Genomic DNA, 19,687 nt, shown 5'->3' on the forward strand with positions numbered 1-19,687 from the left:
AAAGACTACCCAGTATGCTTGACAAACAAAGTTACTTTCAACATCTCAAGTAGGAATTACATCTACATTATACACATAAAGTATTCCCATATTCTTAATTACTTCCAGTGTGACTGCACTTACTGCTAATGAAAGTTAAGGAAAACCAGACTTCAGATGGCAGTACAAAGCAGCTCAACCACCTCGGTATGGTTCACAGAATCATCATAGTGGAAAAAGACCTCTAAGGTCACCATGTCCAACCAACAAACCCCCTCACCCCAGTCCCCCCCCCCCAAAAAAAAAGTATATATGCCCACTAGAGTATGCCCTGAAGTGCCTCTTCTACATGTTTTTTAAATACCTCCAGGGGCATTTTTTAAATACCTCCCTAGGGCTTCTGCTATTTTGAGGTAGTTTGGTTATTTGCATCAAACAGTGCTGGATAATCTTCAAATTTACAAAGTGGACAAAGAACTAAGCACTAAACCCAGCACCTCTTATTACAACCTGTAATCTTAAACCAGAGCTGTAACCAGCCCAAAGCTGTTGGTGTTTATTTTTAATTAACAATCTGATTCACTATGAATTAGCACAGAAGTACCACAGCTTATCTTCATGTTTATCAGTTTGGGAAGGGAGAGGAGACTATTACGAGCATTCAAGGCTTTTTTTGTTCCCCACCTCTATCCAAGAGATAATTTAAAAAAAAAAAAAAAAAAAAAAAAAAAGAAAAAGCAATTTAGAGCTGTATTTCCTGCCTTTTCAAAGGTCAATCCAGACTGCGTGGATATTTAGTCATCTTTAGAAATGGTGACCTGGGCCTTGGACGTGGAGGTTTAGTATGATAATGTATTCAAAGAACTATGGTATCTGAATGCATATTTAGAATGGTTGAACCTCCAGGACATATTTGCTTCAAATACCTTTGGAGTACACAAAACTCTATTACCAAAAATCCATCATCTTTACTTTCAGTACTTGTCATAAACTTGGGAGGAAGCTGTGTTCCAAAATATAGAGGATGGAAGTCACTGAGCAGCACCTATGAACACAGAACCCAGATCTGGTTTGTTCTCTGAGTCTTTATAAGCCATCAGGATTCCTTCACTACATTACTGAAAACAACTCCATTTTCAGTGCTTAAATGAGAAGCTTCACTTTATCAGTCACTGGAGCATCCACACAGCACCCTTTCTTTCAAACAAATATATAGGGAAGAACAGGCTCTAAAGTAATGACAGAAGGCTTGGTTTGTTTCAAATACTCATACCTCAGCACATTTGGTCATCCACCCCAAAAACGTATCTCTATTTCTGTGCTACTTGGCTGGGCTTTAAAGCTGTTTCCACCTGCCTGCTTTTTGGAAATGAATAACCAACTGGATAGAATCTTGTGTTGTTTAAAAACTTGGCATAATGCAATGGTGAGAGCTGTTCTACTGCTCTCTTTTCTGAACTTGCCAGTTATAATGGGAATTCCTTTCTTTTCAATTTATCTTTCTTGGTAACCCACACTGACATCTTTACTGGAACTGTCCTCCTTAGGACAGCAAAGGACAATAAAATCATCTACAGATTTTGAAGAACTGTCACATCACTATTTTAACCAGTAAGACACCACCTCACTGTATGTTGTTTCAAGCAGGATAAATACTGGAGTAATTACTTTACCTCTTTGCAACCTTTAAGCAAGAAGATTCTTAAGCTACCCCAAAGCATGGAGGCTCACGTTAATGTCAGCCCTTTAGCATTTTTTAGTCAGTGCCTTGGGCAGACTTGAAATGTGTACTCTCCACTTGATATTTTTTGGTTAGCAGCCCACCTAGTTAAAATACTGCAAGAGTCTGTGCCTCTCCTTCTCCCCCAGCAAGCTCAGCAGGCGCTCTGCCAACTCCTCTTTTTGGTTGTGAGGGAGAACAAGAACATCCTGCTGCAGCAGCCAGCTGGCTACCTTCTCCTGTCAAGGACTTAATATACTTCCATAAAGTATTCAGCTGTTGCTGGATGAGAGACAGAGTGCTCTATAGTGCCTTCTTCTAACAGTCCTCCTCCTTGACTAGCACAGACTGAATGGGTGAAAGAACCATATGCAAAGAAACAGGAATGAGGGTATGAACACAGGCTTCATTCTTTGAATAATCAAAAGTCACCTAATTCATCTTAACCTTCAAGCTAAATATTTTCTTTCCAGGACAAAGGCTTACTGGACAAAAGTTCATGCAAACTTGAAAAACCTTCAAGCTACTTACAAGTTTTATTGACTTCTCATCATGCTTAGCTCAAACTTGGCTCAATAAAAGCCTTCTTGTACCAAGGATGAAAATGTTCCCACTCTCTTAAAAAAGAATGCAAGAAAACCAAATGTTTCCAGTTTTGTTCTAAACATGAAAAAAAACCAACCTGGAACATGAACATTCCCTTTCAATGTCTATCTCAAACACTGAATCACTGAGAAACTGAAAATGAAAGCCTAGAAGAATAAGCAGGGCCAGCCTTGCCAATTCTTACCTTATTTTTTTCCATGAATCACAAATTCAGTCAGGACTGGAATTTCTGTTGCCATGGTAGCAGGAAGCCCACCTTTCCGGTGATTTGAAATTATCTTGTTGGTCATTTCAGCCAGATGCTGGGAAATTTGCTCCAACTGCTCTTGCCTCACTTTTCTGCCCTTCTGGAAAGGATAAGCTATTCCACAAAAGCCAGACTGCACCGTCCTCCATCTCCTACCCAAGTGTCAGCACTCCCACAGGAAGATACAACACTCTGCATCCTATGGGAGCTCTTCCCTGGACATCTGGTAACAAGCTGAAATAGGGGCAGGATCCTAGGATATGGAAAGCTGAGCCCTAGAATGGGCAAAAGGGGACAGGAGAGTCACAGAGTTTCTGCTCCAGTGTGAAGATGGGGATAGCAGAGAGATGCAATGAGCAAACGTGAAGCCAAGAAGGAGATGAACTCCCTCAAGAAGCTGAAGCAAGGCAGTTCCTGGAAGGAATAAAAATCCCCCGATCCTTCTACATTCTAAGAACTCAAAACATTAAACTGCCTCTCAGACAAACAGGTTCAAAAATCAAATCAAACCCAAATCATGTTTCTTTTCCCCATTGCTTACATTTTCAGAAGCCTGGGTTTCTTTTTAAACTGCTGCAGCTTGCAATGCTTAAAAGTATGGAACTGGCACAGACTGATTTGCACCACCTTACTGTTAGATTTACCACTTAGGTTTCACTTTGGAAGTCAACTGCCCATTGTTTTTGGATTTCCGTAATGGCCCGGACTGATTTGATTTTTTAGGGTATTTTTATTGAAGGTATTTTCTTCTCTCAAACGCTGCTGTAATTTGGATTCAATATGTCATTTAAAAGATCATTCTCTCAACACCTATACTGATGCTGCCAAAAATAAAATTGACAGATTAGTCCCCTTCTGTCATTAGAGAACACGGAGACAAAGGAACAGGCAAGCTATGCTATGGCTGCACACACAGCTTTACAGCTCTGTATGCAACTGTGCCTTACAGTATCTTAGCTACAGCTTGAGCTTTTTAATCACATTAATGTAACAGACAAGCAATCTGCAGTAGTTTTTGAGCTACATCATCAGCCCTGCTATGCGTAAAGCATCTGATAGGAGGCAATTCAACAGAGGAGGGAGTGAGGGATTCTGCTTCCAGAACTGACCTTGTGCTGTAAAAGAACACACTGCTCTGTGTTTTCTTTATGTGACTGTGTCATGCTCTGATGCTTAAGACAGGAATGCATCAGATCACTAGTGTTGCAATACAACCAAATAAAAACTTAATTCAGGAAAGTTTGATTTATACAAGACCAGGACAACTAATTCCCCCTTTTCTTAATGTGCTTTCTTATGAATTCGCATCTTTGGATGCCCCTTTTTCCCATCTATCCTATCCTTTTCCATCACTCTCCTGCCTGCACTTGACCTGTTATCAAAGTAGATTTGGCCTCTCCTAAAGAGATCCATCTTCTTCACTCCGCTAGTCAGTCAATAACCAAAGAGATTATTTTTCACTAAAATATAATCCCAAATAATAAAAAGAGGCCCATTTTTTTTGATTCAGTTTAAATAGAACAGTTCAAAACTTACAAAGAAGAGATTAGGGATACAGGGCATCAAACTAAATCATCACTTTAGACAAAGGTAAAAGAAAGAGCTTCTTTCCATAAGCAGCAACAAACTGCTAGAACTTTCTGACACAGAAGACTGTGGAGGGAGGAGCCATCAGCAGGTTCAAAAGGGACTCCATATGCTGGGAAAAATGAGAGAAAGGCACAGGGGCCAGCTCGTGTGCCAGTGGGAGACAAAAAATGTTAAGCCATAAGGACAGCCATCCTTAGTACAGCACTGATGTTTCCATGAAACTATTTTATTAGAGAGGGTCAGGGCACATACACAGAAAGAAGGTGAAAATAAAACTTAAGCCAACAATCTTACTATCTGAGACGCTAGAGGAGTTGCTATATCTTCCGCTGTACCTCAGAGCTATCCTTATAACTCAATTAATGAGGACATGGGAGCAAACCCAACCCCAAGTCTAGAAATGCATGTACTGACTTAGAGGTCAGGACAAGTCCTCACTCAAAGCTATACTTACCTCTCCTTCAAACAGCTTAACACAGCTAGAAACCCAGCTAGCAGCTAAGGACTGTGGAAAATCATGGGCCTAGCATTCCAGCTTACTTCCTCTCTGGTCCTGGTTAGCTACTAGTATAGGAATGCTTAAGAAACCCACTCCTGGAATGAAGTTTGAAAGCAAAGGCAAAGGCATTCCCCCTACAGAGAGGGCTCCATTTGTTTCTACAGTGCTCTACAGGGACAGAATTCTGTGTACAATTGTGACAGAAGAAGAAGGGTAAAAAACAATTTATATGCTGAGGTAACAGGGCACACCCCCATATACAAATACATACACCAGAACTTCACATCCTAGTGCAGTTGTTTTCAGCCTGTGGAAAACAACAAGTACCCAGGAATCCATGAACCACTTCTATAAGAAGTAAATATGTTATATGGTACAGCCTCCCATATGCATGACTTTTTTTAAGGAGTCTGCACTACCACTACACAGCTTTTCAAATACCTCTAGATGGAAACAACAGTAATCAGTAACATCTGTTCACCCAGGAAATATCAATGTAAAGATCTGATGGCTAAGAAGGGCAAATGAATGACTTATGAATGGTGCTAAGATGTCTGTGGGAGAGGAGGACGAATTATTTGTCTTCAGGAAAAACCATCATTCACAGTCAAATTAGCCAGGCATCTCCTGTTAAAACATCTTGCTAATTTCAAATAGTGACTTTATATGTTAACATCTAGGCTAGCAACAGATTCAAAAGTATTCATTTGTGTTAATTATTTTAGTTACTTAGTTCTTTTCTGATCATTCATTGGCAGATGAACAAGTACCATTTTTCAAAAAACTTCAATTGTCAAGTAATTATTTAGCATGAAGCGCCAGTGAATTCATTCTTAAGAGTGCTGAAGGAGTTAACCTTGAGTAATTTTCAGTAAAATATTACTGCAGAGGCTGAAGATTTAAGTTCTCCATTTTGGTTTTTTTTTCTTCCCTCACAGCATCCTAAATAGGAGAAGCTCAAAGGGAAAAAAAACACCACTAAATCTAAAACATGGGGGGAAAAAAACCCCAAAACAACACCAAACCCAAAACATACAGTTATTTACTTCATAGCTATAGGTACCCAGGAAATAATTCATTTCAGTGCAACTAACCAAAGCAGTGTTAGTTGACCTCTCAAAGATTTGTTCCCTCAGCCCAAGAAAATGCTGAACTGTTTCCTCAGTAACCTTTTGTCACTTCTCTTGGCTAAGCTGAGGGTACGTGATCTTCCCTGGAATGAAACGTAAGCACTACAGACCTGAAGCACTCTGCAGAGAAGTGACCTTTCCACTAAAAGGCAGATATCTGTTTAAAGTTGTTCATCTTGTGGAATAGAGACAAAAAGAAATGGCCACGGATAGACTCGGTTTACATTAGTGAAACAAAAATATTACCTGCTCCTTATTCTGGTGTTCTAACAAGAGCAATATAGGTTTCGACTACATAGGAAAAGTCTGAAAAATCTCTCTCCCACAGCTGGTATGAGTACAGGTTTTCATGGGATTTTGGGAGTGTGTGAGGGTGCTGACTTTTTCAAACACCTGCAGTTATGAAGTCTCCTCTCTTGACAAAGCCTGCTCTCCTGCAGCTTGGTATTTCTACCTTGCTCTTCTTGAGATTGTCAAAATCGGATTTGAACATGTTGTGACACAATCAACAATTTGAAGCATCTCCTTTCCATCTGAATTTTATTTTTAGACTCTTCCATACTCTTTCAAAGCACACGTACCCAAAGTAATTCTTTGACATGAAGTAAAAAAAAAAAAAACTAAGAAGAAAACCTGAAGTGTTTCATGAACTCTAGAACACAAGCAAGCTTAGGCCATGTCTCCTGTATAAAATGACTGCTGCCTCCATTGCATTACAAGCACACAGACCTGGCTGCAAAGGTCCCTTCACCACACAAACCTGAAGCTTTCTACCTCAGCAGGTAACTCTGAACTTCAACTGAGGCTCTCAAAGAAAAAAGGTCCTAAAGCACAGTAGCCCAGAATGCTCACAGTTAGTGCTTCTTGGGGACCTTGAGCAATTCACTCACAGCTGGCCCTGCCTTGAGTGAAGAAGATTTGGAACATCCTGACTCCAGGGGGCCCTTCCAATCTGTATCATGCTATGAGTAAACATTTGTGTGCTGTCATGTAAAGCATTTTCTTCTGCCAGTCACTATTGTTTGTTTCTGGATGGAGAGGTGCTTCTGAACTACTCTGCAATATTTTCTGGTTGCAATGTGAATCTGTGTGAAACACAGAAAGTACTTGATGAGGTCCTTTTACAGTTCCTGTAAGAGGTGTTTTTATGTAGTGTCTTAACTATTAACTGTTTATTAACTTACTTGAGTCTTGAAATCCCTTTTATTTATTTTAATTTTGTTCATGAAAATTGTGGTATCTAAGATACCTATTCTAATAGGCAACACTCCCAGAGAAAATCCCTGCATCTTATAATATCATATAAACCATCTTATTCCAGTAACTCCAGTCAATTTAAGACAACGTATGCTGGTGAGAATCTGGTTCATCCCTGTTTGAAATCAGAAAGGGAAGATGTTCTCCTAATTTACAATCCCTCTGGATCCAGTATTAGCTGTTCTGCCCAAATGCACTTCTTGTGAAAGATCAGAGCATTTTATAACAAAGCATTAAGAGCTATAAAAATTGTCCATACAAAGAAACTGATCTTTTCTAAGAAAAAAAAAAAAAAAGCAACTGAGAATATGAGAAGGTAGATGAGGGCGAGATGATAGAAGAGAACAAAATGAGCATCTGCACCAGTTAAAGCAGCAATGAAATATGAAAGAGCATTTAAGAGATGTCTCCCTTTAAGCACAAAGAACTAGCCTCTGAATACTAAGCAACATCTACAAAAAATATTTCACAATCTACTAAATGGAGATTATTACAAATAAATTAATCAAGAACCATATGAAGCTAGTATGGCAAGAGAACAGCCATGTAACAGTTTTAAAAGTAATGCAAACTGCAGAAAAAATAGAAAATACTCCAGGTTTTATCAGAAAATCAGGTAAGAAGGTATAAGTGAAAGAAATAAGGAGGAAAAACTGCCTGCTGCTGGTGTGCACTGCATGAATATTTCCATCTGTCAACAGGCCATCAAAAAGCAAATTGGCAGTAAGTCATAACTCACCATTTGCTATTTATATTCTGGCAGTGCAATTTCTATCAGTCAAAGCGTCCTTTTTGGGGATGGGGGTAAGAAAGGGAGATACTCTACTGCTACTGCTGTTTGTATTTCTTCATTTATCTGGTGCTTGATATGTGCCTCACGCATCACTTTTTATTCAAAAATTGACATATTTATTCAAGAATTATTTTAACACACTAGCCTTATTCAAATACATACAAAGGCTTTGGCAGGAATTTTCAACCAAGCGTTTAATGTGATTTATGCATTGGTGTGTAAAAGGCAACATTTAATTCTGTGGGCATAGTGTAATCACAGCCTTGTAAAGGTACCTTGTTGGAGCAGAGGAGACAACTTTACAGGTAAGCAGCCTACTAATAAGTCTTCCTGAAGGCTTTTAGACCTTGCAACTGGTGGATCACCTTTTGATTGTACCAAGATTAGGTAAGGACATATTGCTTTCATCACTTTACCCTGGTTGTCGTTTTTTGGGGTTCAGTTTTGTTTGGGTTTGGTTTAGTTTAAACTGATCAAATTTCACTTTTAAATCACAAATTCTAGTAGTTCAAATTTGGATAGATCATCCCACTTGCAGACTTTGAGTACAGATGAGAATTTGATTAAGCCATTATAGAAAGCATCCCTGGTTCTGCAGTGCAAGACACAGTCTTCAAAGTGATGAGTGCTTGCTCAGCCCAGCATGTGATCTGCTACACAACTTGCCTTGATGAATGGCATCATCATCAGAATTAAGCTGACTGAAGATCAAGGAGATACATCTATGACTCCTGCACCTGTCCACATTGCTATCACCTGTTTGTTTAGAGAATATAAATAGCAAGGAATTGAACCAGGAGTTGCAAAGGAGCTGTGTGGAGGCAGAGAGGACAAGCAGGATAACCAATATGAGGTGGCATGTTCTAGTGCCAAGGAAGGAAGTAACAAGAGATACCATGGACGTGCTAAAATAAGAACCAATACAAAGTCATATTCTTAAGCATTTAAGGGTTGGACTTCCTAACATTTATTCTTCCATCTTCAGCTCTGTAGTTCCACCACAGCTTCACCCAAGTCTGAGCCACTGCTAAAATGGCCTTGACCCTTCCCTCTGTTGCACACACAACTGCAGCAGCATCTATCTTGTTCTACAAGTGCCTTAAAGGAGGGTGTAAGGAGGTGGGTGCTGGCCTCTTCTCTCAAGTGAACAATTATTGGACCAGAGGAAATGGCCTGAAGTTGCACCCAGGGAAGTTTAGACTAGATTTGAGGAATTTCTTTAGAATTTCTTTACAGAGAGAGTAGTTAGGCACTGGAATGGGCTGCCCAGGGAATTGGTGGAATCACCATCCCTAGAAGTATTTAAAAAACATGTATATGAAGTACCACTTCATGACATGCTCTAGTGGGTGATACAGATACTGGATAAATATATATTTTATTCAAGGGGGTGGGGAGGTGAGGGAGAGGGTGTTTACAGTTGGACACAGTGATCTTAGAGGTCTTTTCCAACTGTGACAATTCTGTGATTCCATCCAATTTTGTGGCAAGCTCATGGTTGTAACTAAACTGGTGAAAAAAAGGAAGTTTTTTGTACAGGGTTACCCTTGGGGGCTGCCTTATCACAGTCAGACAAGCATCCCTGCCAGTGCAGCAGAGCAGATGGAAACACCACCTCCAGTAGCTGCTAAGGCTGTGGCTTCACTGGCTCCACCAGGTGAGCAATAGACACCATGAAGAAGCAGGGAGGAAGACAGGGCTTGTAGCAAACTTAAGGTTTGAGGAAAAGAAGAGCACAGATGGTGAACTCTGACAAACACACAGAGAAGAATCCCAGTGCAAAAAGAGAAAAATTAACATCCCAAGCTAAAAGGCAAAGTAAGGTTGGATGCAGAGCAAGGAACCCATACTGGGCAAATAAGCCTGGAGAGAGGCACTGCAACAGGCTGTCAAAAATTGCTAACATATAATGATAATCAACTGGGAATTAAGTGAAAGGGAAATGAATAGAAAATTTATAAAATTCTGCTATTCTTTCATCCTGTACTGCTTAAGCCTTTGTTTATACAACTGGCTTTCCATTCTGTTCAACATAATGGCAGAAAGCAACAGCACAGGGATTCTACAATAAAGGCTCCTTCATCTCTCAAATACTTGAAAGAATAAGTTACAGAGAGATTTTACTTGCAATTTCAGTTATTGAAATTCACAGTGGTCTTAACTGGCCATTCATCATACTGAGTGATACAATAATGTAAGAACAATGATTCTGAGCCACAGTTTTCTGGTCTTTTGGTCAGTGCAGGACTGCAAGGCGGGTGTGCTTTGAAATGCCTTGTCTACCATGAGACTATGCTCTTGGCAAAGAATCACACTTCAGCTGCATTTCTGTAGCTTTGAACAGCACACACTTATTTAACTCCAGAGGAGGAAAAAGCCCAGAAATTTATTCTGCTCATTTCTTATGTTCCTCCAGAGCATACAGCCAGAAGACAACTGGGTTTTCACCCAGAGCTTAAGGAAAGGAACCTAAGCTTGACCACATTGTGCTGACAAAGAATAGGCTTAAGTAAATCATGTCATGCACGTGCACCAATGCAGGACAGCACCAACAGGCTTTATTTTGCAGCTTCTCTGTAACAACTGGAATGGAGAAAATAAGCACTATGGCAGGTATAATTCACTCATTTCTGCACATCAGAGCTAGACAGCAGTGCTGGCCAGCTATCAGGTGCAGGGAAGACTCATGTATCACTTTGCTATGGTTAGGTACTAAAAGGAAACAAAGGACTTTCTGTGGAACAAGTTAGGTGCCTCAATGATAAATGGGGTCTTAGATACCGCCCTATGCTCTACTTACAGGGATATACAAGCACCTCCAGAGAGCAATCAATCTCATCTTAAAATACATGTTTGAGACAGGCATGCTAAACAGCCTGTTGAAGGTACCATGTCTTCACACTAACTGTGAGGGTAAGAGTGAGGAGCTGACACTTTGACATCTGGTTCTAAAATCTTGAAAGCCAGACAAGATGAAACTCAGTCTCAGAGGGAACACACAACACGTGTGTTTTCTGCCTTTTCTTCCTCTGACCAAAGGCAGAACATCCCTCCCATCACCTCTGAAACAGGAATACCTAGTCCTAGGGAACAAGCCTCCACTTCAGCCACTACTTACCACTCACCCATACATGCACACTTTAAAGAGGGGAGATGGCAAACACCTCCCACTGCTTCTTGAACAGCTGCACCCCCAAACTGGGTGGGGAGGGAGACCATGTTTCCGTCCCCTCAGAGCATTATCCAGCCTCACCAGTACTGTGCAAACCAAGCTACAGGGACAGACATGATTACCAAAATTAACAGCATGATTTCAGGGACCCCTTCTGTCAGGGCAGCAGTGTTCAGAAACGCCCATGCATTGCCTCTTCATTCACAGCTGCCCTTCTCTGTGCCAGCTCTGTCCTCCACGTTGTGCCAGCTTGGCATGGCTTGATGAGTCAGCTGAACTGAGAGAGGTGAAAAGCCACTACTTGAGATGTCTTCCCTGATTACAAGTTAGGCTAATTCATTCAAGTAAATTACATTCATTTCCCAGTTATCTTCAAATACATCAATCCAGTCTGGATCTGTTGGCACTTCAGATTTTATTTGCACTTCCTCCAGTTCATTCTACAGAACAAAGAAATCAGCAGTTCAAATAGCCTGATACCTCAGGTTACAGAAATTTGCTTGTAATTATCCTCTCTTCCCTTTTGAAAAGCACATAAATTATTTCTACAAGTCACTAAAATTCTCTGTCTTTCAACAAGGACATTCTAGTCATCTGTCAACATAAATCACAATTTATGGGTATCCACTAATAATCTACTGAGAAAAATGTAAATTATGTGTTTCGGAATTATAGGGAAAAATGCTTTTCTTCTTGTAGTATCAGAAGATCCAGCGGGGTTCCTGCTGGACAATTAGTGAATGTTTAAATGCTTGATATTAATTGGAAACAGTCTGACAGTGATGGCCAAATAATTTCAAGCATGAAAGAAAGTCTCAGACTGATGAATAACTGACATTTGACCTGCTGTTCACTTCCTAAGCTAGAAAAAAATGCAATTCATATTGAATTGAAGTTGGAGCTGGCGAAGAAAGCATAAAATACTGTTTCATGTTTCTGTGTTGCCTGTCTAATGCTCTTTTTATAAAAGTTTTATTCACTGTTATAAAATGCATATTGAGGAGAGGCATAAATATCTAGGACAAAGCAATTACCATAACCCATAAAAGTTGCAGAAAATAATTTAAACTTTTATAAAACTGTGGCTGAAATTTTGAATTTAATAGAGTAGCACAATCCTTGTGCAAATTTAAAGTATCAGGTATTAAGTGTCAATGCTTTCTATTACTAAGCTTTTTCTGGCATACTTTCACTAGCCTGAAGTTAGTGGGGAATACACATTATTGAAGGCATTTTCCCCTCAAAGGGAATATGAACCACCATTTTATGGATGCACAAAGAAACAAAACCAGCCAAACAAAAAACCTCACCCAGAATGTTAGCCTTAAGACACAGAGCCTCAGCAGGATTACAAAGTCCTTCTCTTCCACAGCCTGGGACTTGAAGCACAGAAATTCCCTGCCAAAGTAATACATTCAAACTCCAGTGGAAGATAAAGACCATTTGGTCTTTATTCTTTTTATTCTCACATAAACTAAAGATGAGGAAGCTTTTCACTTCTGAGAGAAAAGCAAATCGAAATTAAATGTTTACAACCAATGTTTACTAAGGATTATGCACTTACTCTGCTTTCTATTAAGAGACTCCTTTTGCTTTAGAAACCAGGTGTTAATCCCTCAGAGCAGATGACGTTTTCCAACCTTGCATACTTCACAAAGCTTGAACACATTCAGAGGGAAAGAAAGTTTACATAAGACACAAAACAGATGTTTAATAAACTTGAATAAACTGACAGGGCAAGTATGTTTTGGTCTTTCCAAAAGACAGCCACAAACAGGCAGCGATTACTTTCTTCCAGACACAATAAAGAAGACTTTGGTTTGGTTTTAATTAAAGAGACTGAATCTAAACCAAAACAAGAATCCTCACCTCCTGTAGTATACTTTGATCTCACCTTCTACACCAATGGGAAAGAAACAACTCTGACTTTCTAGCTAGCACCGGTAGTATCACTCCAGTCACATCAGCCTCATTCACCCAGAGAGCAGAACAGGATGAGTGATAACCATCAGGGCATCCAGGGTTAAACCTGGTCTGAGTCACCAAATCATCCCAGGAGTCTAAAATAATAATCAGTCTGGTCTTCAGCATTACCTAGAAAGGAACAACTCTGACTTTTTCTGCTTGGAAGTAGTTTTAAAGCAGGTTAAACTTCTAGCACTGAAACAATTAGAAAAGTAAATTATATAAACGGCGTAACCATTAAAGGGTTTTCTTCCCCAGAAGAAGCAGATGCACCCATCAACTATTTTCATTATTCCTTAAAAACGATGTTTCTTTTTTACCTGAACTGGTTTGAATCTGCAGGGGAGACTGTACTAAAACAAACATAGAACAATCCATAAGTTCTACTATGGTTTTATGGAAACGATCACATTCTCTTCCAACTAACTTAGAAGTGAATGATAGAAATAAACCCTGAGCAAAATCAAGCAGAAGTGTACACTTCCACAGCCTTCTATTTGGCAGTGTTGGGCTTTGCAAACCTTATGGTAGAAGTGTCAGCCCACTTCTAAAAAAATCTATGTATTATATACGTTTATTATATTTTATATTGGGTATTTTGAAATACCCAATATATATATCTAATTTATGATTGTCATTATGTGCACAAGGGTGAAAAAATGTTTTTCCTCCTTCACACTGGTAATTTTAGCTAAAGCTGCTGTCTTCTTACCTAGCAGCAAAGGATTGTACTTGCTTATTCTATGATGGAGTCATAACTCAACCAAACACAGTAGCTGACATGGATTGCTATGTTTTGGACCTCTCGTTTTCAGTAAACAGAGCCAAACTGGAAAAAAAGCAAGAGACAAAAATCCACTCCACGCTTGCATGTAACTCCTCCTTAAAGCTAACACCAGGACCAACAGCTGCAAGCACTGAAGGATGATGAACTTACAACTCATGGCCTGATTTTCAGGCACTCAGCACCTACAACTACAGCTGAAGCCAGTTCTTGTCTGAGAGCTCACCAGAGACTCAAACTAAAGGCACAGAAATTCAGTAATCAAAAGCCGAGTAGCTTAAAAGGGATAAAGATATTCTATATCATTTATCTTCTCATAGCAGAACAGACAAAAACATAATTGATGAATTTCCTACTTTCCTTTTACATTAAAGGTAGTAAATATGCAGTAAAAGCAACATCTTTTTTATGAAAGCAGCAGTGTCTCTCTCCCTTGTGTCCCCCAGGTACCTGTATTTGCTTGACAGGAGTCTTGCAACCAGCTAGCTGGAGATTAAAAAGTCCAAGATTATCTAGTATAACTTTCACTGGCTTTTTGAAAAATAGGAATGTTTGGTAATTCTGCAATGAAATACCATTTTTTTCAACAGCAAGAGCTATGCAAGATTATTCTTATTACCCTTCCTTTCACAATACTGTATTTGCAAAGATTGATGAAAAGGCCTTCACTGTGGCTTCTGTTTTACAAGTGTCCCATACAAACTCTTTCCATATACTTTCTTGGGGTCTTTTCTGGTAAAAAAAATACATGATTTACAAGCCCATATGAAGCCAGGTGGATCTCTCCTTCCTAATTTTTTTTTTTTTTTGGCTTGTAAGAAGCTATTACTATGAGACATGGTATGATTATATAGCACCAAAACACTAACACTAAAAAAAATCAACTTTCCTTTAGAAAGACAAAACTACACCACAGTTACTTCACTTTTAAAGAGCCCAAAGGGCAGCAGCACTGGGAGTAAAGTGGAGTAGAGTATGTTTTTCTCCTGTTTCAGTACATACAAAACAGACAGAGAAATCTGAAGGATTTTTCTCTAATAAAAACAAATCATCTGCATAAAATGGGAGACAGGGCATTGCATAAGTGAAAGGGTATTGAATCTTCCCTCCTGGAAGATAATTTAAAACAACACAAAAACAATTTAAGAAAAAAAACAACAAACCACACACCACACAAATACCCCAAACACACAACAGCCCCGAAGCAAAACACAAACAATTCCAAGATAAACACCACAGGGATAAGATCTTTTTTCAGTTTTAGCTAATGGGGGAGATGGTGAATCTGTAACAAATTAAAATGTAGAAAAAACTGTAGGAGTAGCAGGGGAGGAGGGCTAGACAGAGGGATAATCCTACTACTTCCCCCAAATTCACAAATTAACAGCACCAGTATCTCATTTCAAACAAATTTCACAAGTAAATAATAAACTGGTGTGACTTAAACCTCATACCATCCTACAAGACACATTAAAAACAACAGCAAAATTTGGCCCATTTGCTAATAGAGAAAAGATAATCCAGGAAAATTCCCACAACTGTAGGAAACAAAACATTATCAAGTTTACACTTGTATCATATTTGGAAGGTTATTTTCATAGCCATGGCAGCTAGAGCTTAGGAAAGAGTAGTTAGGATTTGGATCATGAAAAAAGCCTTTAATTCTCCACTGAAAAGCAAGCCCACAGATGTGTTTAGGCATACATGTTAAACATCCTCTGCCCACAGCCATATTTACTGCTCCTTAAATATTTTGTTGAAATGGTGTCACTTTCTTTTTCTGTGCATACTGCACCAATCTGGCTATAAACAGCAAACCTGTAAACAGGAGCATGGATTTTCCAACACAAATAAACATCTCAACTGAGTTGTATTGGCAGCTTTTTAGTTTAGTGAGATGGGACTAAAAAAATTAATGTCGTTTAAAGCAAACAAAACTTATTGCTCCATTTGACTATGGATACCTTCAAGTCAAAATGCTTTAGGAATTTGCTGTAATGGACTTAAAAATCTAAGCATCCTGCAAATTTCACCATAAGACTTTACTTTAAAACCAACTGTGCTTTCCTTGAGTGGAAATAGTTCTAAAATAAAAGCCTCAGAAAATAATCATACTGAAGTGATCTGAGCAGAAAGTTGTTTAAACATCCAGCCCTTTCAGGTGTTGCTGTTGCTAATGTTAAAGAAGTAAAGTTGACGAAGTAATGAAGAAATAAAACCTAGGAGTAATGTTGATGTCTTCTAATATTGTAGGAAAAAATACTATTTTTGCTACAGAAAAAATACCAGAAGCAAAGCTGGCATTACACAGGTGCACTGCATCCACATGTTACTCATGTTTGCTTCTAAACAATTCAATGAAAGGGACCTGATCTCAAAATGGTTCCTACTGTTTGTTTAACAGAATTATTAATGCATATAAATTGCATATAATTGAAGCAGCACCTGTGGAGGGGGGGGAAATAATGATTGTCTCTGGGATAATGGGGATATTTGTACCACATAAGATAAGCAGCACAACTTTAATTAGAGCTTGATGACTTAAACTAGAACTATTTTGAACAGCGATGATTACCTAAAAAAAAAAAAAAAAAAAAAAAATCTTTTTGCTATGCATATTTGATAAGACGCTGTGAAGGGCACAAAAGCATAATGAGTTGCTAGAATACATGAGCATTTCAGTTGATGACAGCTCAGTTCACACATACCTGCCTGCCCAGAGAACTTACTCTCTACTACAACAAAATCTGAGCCTGAACAGACAGTTGCAGTTGTACCACAGTGTCAGGGAGCATACCCAAAAAAGCTGTGTGTGTAACAATCACACACAAAACCTTATAAACAAAAAGAAATAGCTTATTTTTACGTGAGGATTTTCCTAATCAGAATTCCTTCTTCTTCAATACAGAAATATTTTCTTCAGTGACCATAAGCACTTTCACAAAGAGCTATATATGTAGATCTATATATCTCACTGGTAACCCCCCACTTCACAGAAGGAAAAACCTAGCTAATGAAGGCATGGAAGTTACCATAGCTACATAAAATGCAAGTAACAAAGGAAGAAATTTGAACTCAGGTTTCCAGTTTCCTATTCACTGAACCCTGAGGACTTTGAAAAATATACATTCCAATACACTTTAATAACAGCAGCACTGTTCAGCAATCTTACAAGTTAACTACCTAAGTGTGGTGTGCTAAAATCATCAATAGGAACCAAGAGCTAGATAGTGCAAAGCAGAATTTCTCTTTGCATCAAAACTAAGTCAAACTAATTCTTCTGCTCACACACAGATTCATTTCAGTGGAGCATACAGAAACTAGATGAGCTAGCTTTGCTTCTTTCCTTGTACTCAACCAGCGTGTGAGCACTTAGAGCCTGTAAGAGTGATACAAATTGGCAAAAACTTTAATGTTTTCAAGTTACTATCCTAAGGACTTACAAAAAAAAAAAAAAATCTGTACAGCTATATGGTTTACTGGATCAAGAGCAAAACAGCACCAATGAAATTTATTAACCATTTAGAAAGTACAGGAAACCACTGATGTAATATTTGAACTGAAAAAAATAACCAAAACAAATAACCAACACACCAAGGACTTAAACCTCTTCTGAAGCTGTTCAAATAGAAACACAATAATAACTTTAAGCTCACTGCATTGCTTCATGTTATTCTATTGCACCCTCATCTATTTAATACTCATGCAACAGACATTCTGTCCACAACATGAACTCATTAGCCAAAAAAAAAAAATCACAGTTGGAATAAAAAGAGAACTGGTGTGAAAACATGTTTCTAGGAAAGCCTGAATAATCTTCAGCCACCCCAACCTCCACATCCTTACCGGAACATCAAAAGTTTCTTGTGTGTCATCCAGCATCTGAATTTTGATGGAGATGAGTTTGCCTGGAGGTGTCACAGGTGGTTTCTGTCCATGCTCCAAGGTACTGATCCCAGCATTTTCCTGAGCTCCTAACCGGGATCCTGCTGTTGGTCTCTGCTCTGTTTCACCCATGTTCAGAGAAACACGTTTCTTATATCTGATAAAAGAATAAAGGCAAAGAAGACCATATCACTTCTATTAATAAGAATTGGTGCACATAAGCATTATGTTATATATAGTAGTAGCTAATAAACCATATGAATATTAACACAAAAACCATTAAGGTTGGGGTTTTTTTTCAATTAACATCTCTCATGAAGACAAAAAAAATCAGGCAAGATTTCAAAATACACAGGCTAACCACTTGCTGGGAGTAAGACTGATCAGCTGGCTACAATGGGAAAATATTCCTTTTCTCCTGGAAAAGGAAACAAGACCACATTGGAAACAGAAAAACTGAAAACTCAGAAAAGGGGGAGGATGGCGAGGGGAGATCGACAACCTCTTGCTGACCACCACCTCTCTCCTGGCCATACCAGTACTTCCCCCAATGGTGTTTCCAGCCTTCCTTGGACCTTTTCCAGCTGGCACCTTGCTTAAGGGTCTGCAAAGCAGAAATCGGGGTTCAAGATGACCCCGATTACATGGCCTAAATATTTTGTTCCCTTTAGGGACCAGAGCTGCTCTAGAACCTAGAGCCTGGCCTGGTCCCACTGTTGTGCCAAGGAATATGAGGACATGCTACTGGGGAGTGCAGAAGAATGCAGAGCAGGAATAGTGATTGGGAAAAGCAAGAGAAATCTGATTTCCCACAGAGCCCCATGAGCAGGAGAGGAACACCAAGGAAGACACCTTCCCTGCTATGCCAGGGGAAGGCTACACCTGTACCACCCACTGAATGTGGATGTCTGCTTTGTATCCATTGAAATAACCTGAGAAACTGGCTTGCTGATTCTCTTTCCATGCAGCTTTAGCACCACATTACATGGCACAATCTGCTAAATAATGATTCTATCCTAAAAAGGGAGCAGAGCCACAACAGTGTGGATTTTAAATCAACAGTGTGATTTTTCATTAAGTGGCACAATTTTGAAGCTTCTTTTTTAAATCAAGAACCATTAGTTTTACTAGTCAAATGTCACAAGTCATACTAAAAACTTACTCCACTTTTTTTGCCCCCTGCCTTTTTGACACCCTGCCTGGGTTTCTGATGAAGCCCACTGCTACTCTCTATTTATCTTCCTTGGTAAATGCATGTTCATTCTATATATCTTTTATACGCCAATCATTAAAAAGACACATACCACACTGAAAGAATGCAAGTGTAACTTTTCACCTGAACAGGGGCACAAGATAGTACTGCAATCACTGTCTGGCTTTTACAGTCAGGTTACAAATATTGACAAGCCTATAGAAAAACCAGAAAGCACAAGATAGCCAATGTACTAGTGAATGCATCACCAGTACTACAGTATATTATGAAGAACAGTGCCATGTAATTAGATACCAGTTGCCTCTGTAAGGACAGAATAAAACCAGTCCTGTCTTCAGCAGTATATACAATTTACTACACTTCAACTTTCTGTGTCCTGATTAACTTATTCCCACAGATTTTCCACACAGCAAGAGGGTTGGACTAAAAATATTTAAAACAGCACTTTGATTAAAAGAAAAAAAAACAAACAACACAGTAGAAGGATCTCTACAACTGCAGTATTACTACAGTAGTGTTTTGCTAGGCACAGACATTTAAAGTGGAGGAAGAAGAAATCTGTTCCTTCCATTAAATACTAAACATAGGAATGAATCCAGTGAGTTCAAGTCATACCATTAAATAAACAATGCAAGGAAATACTACCAAGCTTGAACCTTTCTATAAATGTTCCTCTGGCTGGATGATCTAGTGGCCCACACATGCATTCAGACAGGCCAATAAACATAGTGAAACAAGGAAAAAAGACCCAAATTTAGGAGCCAAAAAAAATCACGGCGGAAAGGTAGAAGCCAAACTATTCTATACATACAGCTGGCAGGATTCATTATTAATAGTTTGCAATATA

The 19,687-nt window shown here is 39.0% G+C and overlaps 1 protein-coding gene across 2 annotated transcripts in view; it reads right to left on the reverse strand.

Moving 5' to 3' along the window:
• Positions 1 to 19,687, reverse strand: part of FARP1 (FERM, ARH/RhoGEF and pleckstrin domain protein 1) — a 216,450-nt gene that overhangs the window by 153,516 nt on the left and 43,247 nt on the right. For both annotated transcript variants that reach the window (XM_030446833.1, XM_030446843.1), the window contains exon 2: positions 17,589 to 17,784. In XM_030446833.1, the coding sequence (XP_030302693.1) occupies positions 17,589 to 17,759 (171 nt within the window). In that variant the 5' untranslated portion in view covers positions 17,760 to 17,784. The remainder of the gene's footprint in view (positions 1 to 17,588; positions 17,785 to 19,687) is intronic.

Source organism: Calypte anna, chromosome 1, assembly GCF_003957555.1.
Source record: "Calypte anna isolate BGI_N300 chromosome 1, bCalAnn1_v1.p, whole genome shotgun sequence".
NCBI lineage: Eukaryota > Metazoa > Chordata > Aves > Apodiformes > Trochilidae > Calypte > Calypte anna.